At 53.3% G+C, this 4,707-nt stretch overlaps 1 protein-coding gene across 1 annotated transcript; it reads right to left on the reverse strand.

Moving 5' to 3' along the window:
• ADO (2-aminoethanethiol dioxygenase) lies at window positions 1–952 on the reverse strand (the record flags this gene model as incomplete). Its single annotated transcript, XM_082002549.1, has 1 exon — window positions 1–952. The coding sequence occupies one exon, from the start codon at window positions 950–952 to the stop codon at window positions 212–214; it is 741 nt and encodes a 246-aa protein (XP_081858675.1). The 3' UTR covers window positions 1–211.
• Window positions 953–4,707: the final 3,755 nt, after the last annotated feature.

Here is a 4,707-nt window from a genome sequence, read left to right on the forward strand (position 1 = left end):
AGCGCGGCCGCGGTGCCGGCGATGCCGCCCGCCGGGCCGGGGCTTGCAGGCCGGCCCGTGGAGCGGGCTCGGCGGCGCGGGGCCGGGGAGAAGGCCGGCCGGGCGGGGGGCAGCGAGCGGCGGGCTCCCCTCACGCCGGCGCGCGGGGGGCGGGGCGAGCGCCAACCGTCCCAACGGTCCGAACGGCCGCCGCCGGGCCCGGGCCACCGCCTCAGAGGCAGACGCGGGGGCCGGGGTAGGGCTCGCCCCCGCACCAGAAGTCGGCGGCCTGCGGGGTCTCCATCAGCCACACCTCCCGCGGCAGCCCGGGCGGCTCGGCGCCCCCCGGCGGCCCCTCCAGCAGGCGGTAGTAGTGGCAGTCCCGGCCGTGCTGGGGGTCGTAGGGCGGCGCCAGGATGTCGAGGAAGGCGGCGGGCCCGTCCACGGCGTCGATTTGGTGGAGGTTGTCGGTGTGCGGCGAGAGCAGGCAGGGCGGGGAGGCCGGCGTGTAGTGCTGGCGGGAGCGGAACAGGGCGCGGTGGCAGGGCCCGGTGGCGGCGGCGGGCGGCGGGGCGGCGGCGGTGGCGGCGGGGGGCAGCGTGTCCATGCAGGCGATGCGCAGCGTGCCGTAGAGCACCTTCAGCATGCCGTTCATCCCCGGGTGGTCGTGCAGCGGGATGCAGGCGCCGCTCCGCAGCAGGAACACGCCCATGCTGAAGCTCTCTGTCTCGCAGATGTGCATGTAGCTGACGGGCGGCACCACGCCGGCCCACGGGAACCCCCCGCCCGCCGCCGCCGCCGCTGCCGACGGCCCCCGCGGCGCCAAGTGCAAGTCCTCGGCGCGCACCTCGTCCAGCAGCTGCTGCAGCCGGTGCAGGTTCTCTCCGAAGGCCGGCCCCGCCGGGCTGCGGAAGGTGATCCGCGCCTGCCGCGCCACCCGCTGGATCAGGGAGGCCATGTTGTCCCGGGGCATGGCGGCTCCCGCCCCGGCCCCGCCGCGCCCGGCCGCGGCAGGCGGGCCCGTCGCAGCTCCGCCACCTCCCCCTGCCCCCGCCGCGCAGGCGCGCCCGCGCCGCCGTGCACTAAGGGACTCGTAGTCCTGCCCGCCGCTACCGCCGTCGCCCCACTCCTCGCCGCCGCCCCGCGCCGCCCCGCAGTCCCCGCCGCTTCCCAGGGCCCCGCGGGGGCGCGGAGCCGGAGGCGGCCCGGCTGCGCGGAGCCGGGGGCGGCGGGCGGCGGCAGCGGCAGGAGGAGGGAGGAGAACTACGACTCCCAGCAGGGTCGGCGGAGGTGAGCGGCCGGCGGGGGCTGCGCCCTGCGGGGCGGCCCGCGAGGGGTCGGCGGGGCCGGCCGGCTCCCGGTGGTGTGTGGCGGGGCGGCCTGCGGCTGCCATCTTGGTACCTCAGGGGTTGAGGCGAGGCGTGCGGGAGAGGGCCGCCGTGGCGGAGCGCTGAGGGGCAGCGAAGGGGGCCCGGGCCCGCTGGCGGGGGTCTGCGCGGTGTCCTGCCTGCCACAGCAGCAGACGAAGTTCCCGTGCCGCTTTGTTTCTTCCGTACAGCTGTGGGGGATGAGGAGAAGGTGCAGGAGGAACTTTCTGCTTGGCCGTGTAAAACGGAGCGCAATAGTGCAAGTGCAGTGTCCCGGTCATATATCGGACTATGTAAACAGTTTGTTTTTGACAACTAATTGGCTGTTACGGCTAAGGCATTTTGGCAAATTTACCAGATTTTAACTTCCTGGCACTGCCTCTAACCATTGGAGAATTGGATCTAGGTCTTGCTGTACGGTGGGCACTGTCCTTGATGCCTCTCCTTATCGCCACTTTTGAGTGTGATGGTATCTGAATTCATTGTCCTTAATCACAGGTGAACTTGGAATGAGCACATGGAGTTCCAGACGCTGGTCCTCGGAGAATCCATATGTGACAGAAAGGATGACTTTGGCTCAGTTCCAGCCTGGTGGAGCCTGTGTGTGGTTGTTTCAGGCTGATACACAAAAAGGGTACAGCATTTATTCTGCCAGGGCATTACATGCAATGTTTTATTTAATTTGTGTATCTGTGGCAACCACTCAGTTACCTCTTTTCTAATACGCATGACTGCATGTAGGAGATCATGCCTAGAAAATACTGTGTTTTTGAAGTAATAAATTAACCTGTTAGTGCTGGGATTTGTTGAACAAAGTTAGGCTCTGAACACACAAGTATACTGGATCATACCACCTTGAGTTCAATTATTTAAGTGGGTGTTCAGCACCTAAGTACCACGGTAGGTATAGGTCCAGCTGGTTAGGATTCTGAAAGAATTACAATAATCAAGTAGGAGTCAAGCAGCTGCAGGCCTCCAACTTAAAAAATTTCATTTAAAACCAAGGTAAACCAATGCATTTTCTTGATTAAAGGCAAACTCAAGTCCTAAGATATGCATTAAACTTAAGATCTATGTGGCCTTATAGTATTCTTACATACTATTTTGAATCAGAAATATAGGTGCTGCAGGCATGTGATTGACCCAGTAGAGAATGAAGTACTGATACTGTAAACAAAGATCGATGACTTGAATCTCTTTTCCCAAACCTATTTCCCTCCCTCTATAAATAATTTAAGTGTATGAATGCAAATTTAGGTCATGGCATTATTGCTTCCTCTTCATAGGGGAGGATGTTCGTTCGAGTTGCTGCTTTTGAGTTCCACCTGAAGCTATGAAGCATTGCAATCTTCAGCTGTTTCATGTTCACACACTGATATTTTAAGTCATTTCTCTCTTAAGTGCCAGTGTTGGGAGCACGGGGTGAAGAGCAGGTGAGCATTTCTATACCTGTTAGGAACTGGTCTGCATGGCAGGATGGTTAGGATGAGGGGGCAGATGTCCTGAGTTGAGAGGTAGAGTCTTTAATGGCCTGTGAGCCTTTCTGTATTGGAGTGAACTGCTGAGGACAGAGACAGTCTCAGTGCTGCTGCATTGGTTGGCAACTGGCATTTTGTCAGGAGCCAAGGGATTTGGAGGGCTCCATGTTCAGTAGCGCTTCTGTTCAGTCCCCTTCTACAAGGAAGGTCAACTTTAATTATGGAGGCATGGACTGTAGTTTTTGGCAGTTACGTTATCAGTGATAATGATAAATTATCTCTCTATTGCCTTAAGCTATCTGTTTGTGTCCTGCCTCAGCAATTACGTTTTATGCTTGGAAGTGATTGCTAGAATGCTCACTTTTGAACACGCTGGCTCTTTTTCTATGCAGCACAAAAATAAGCCATTTTGTGGAAACAAATGCTTGGTATTGGTAGGACATTGTGCCCTTGGAGTAGCATGCAGTTGTAAGAAAGACCAGCGTGGAAAAGTAGGATCCTGAGTTCTGATCTCACCCTGGTCTTGACTCACTGGGTGATATTAGGTGAGTTACTTGACCCTTTTAGTGCTTGTCACTCTGTAAACCATCAATCACACATCCTGTATACAAGGATGTTTATTAAGATTTTAAGGACATCTTTATGTGAAGATTCCCAGTGCCTTTTTGCGTCGGTGATAAGGTTTATATTTTGCATAATTGATCACCTGATGATCTTCAATGTTTTTAACTACTGTATTGATTTCCATTTCTAACAGAGACAAAAATATGTCCTTGGCACTTAACGTTCCAGTTAAATGCTATATCACACCCACATTTTTCGATGCAGTAATATAAAAAAAAAAACCCCAAAAACAACCTCAAAAGAAAAGCAAGCTGTCCAGCCAACAGACAATTAAATCAACATATCTTTTCTTCTGAAAGGCCATATTCTTAGCTTGCCTCTACTATCTTGAGTGCACATGAAGAAAAAAAGAAATCACGGTGTAGTTGCTTGGCTGGGCTTTGGGACTGCTTTGTGTCGGTGATGCAACGACCAAAGTTCAGCCCAGTGGTTTTATGATACAACCAGTGTGAGTGAGGTCAGGTTCAGGCTATGATTTTGGTCTCCTGCTGTGTTTGTTTTTTTCCCCACATACAGAAAGAGAATGTGTTGAGAAGTGCTACGGATATTTTCTCCTGCCCAACCCCCTTATTTCTAGGCTCCTCTCCTTTCTACCTGAACTCTCCTGTGGGATTGACAGTTTCTCAGCTTCTAGCTTCTGTGTTGCTGTTATGTATTACAGTTCCCCCCCAAGTTTGTGAAATATCCCTTGCTCATTTTCACTTTTTTCTAGGGGTTGCTTCACAGATCCTCTTAATTTGGTTTGAGAAGTTAGAATTACCTGTAACCATCGGGTAAAACAACAGTCTTGAATGGATGAAAATGACAGCCGCCTGCTTAGAAGGTCAGTTGTTAGCTGTAATCGAATGTTGTGTCATGATGCTAGAATATTTTACAAGGTGTAGAACTTGAACAGGCAGTAGAGAAATCATCCTCCATTATAATGTTGCCAATGGCTGCGTATGTGTGTTTACATAGGACAAAAAAATAAGAATCTGTGTCAAAGAACATCTTTTTTGCACCGTTCCTGCCACTGGTTCTGCAAGGGGTGGGGGTGTGGGGGTGTATATATATATTTTTTTATAGCTACCACCAATTGAGGAGATAGATATGAATGCTTGCCAAACATGATTCAGATGACAACAAGACTAAAAAGAGAGAAGACAAATAACAAGTCTGTAATATTTGCTGGCTCTCCAGTAATGGCATACATAAAAGAAAGTTGGTTATTAATTATTCATCGGAGAATTTATATATCAGTAGAAACACAGAGGAGTGCT

The sequence above is a fragment of the Phaethon aethereus genome, assembly GCF_964289735.1.
Source record: "Phaethon aethereus genome assembly, chromosome: 7".
In the NCBI taxonomy this organism is placed as follows: domain Eukaryota; kingdom Metazoa; phylum Chordata; class Aves; order Phaethontiformes; family Phaethontidae; genus Phaethon; species Phaethon aethereus.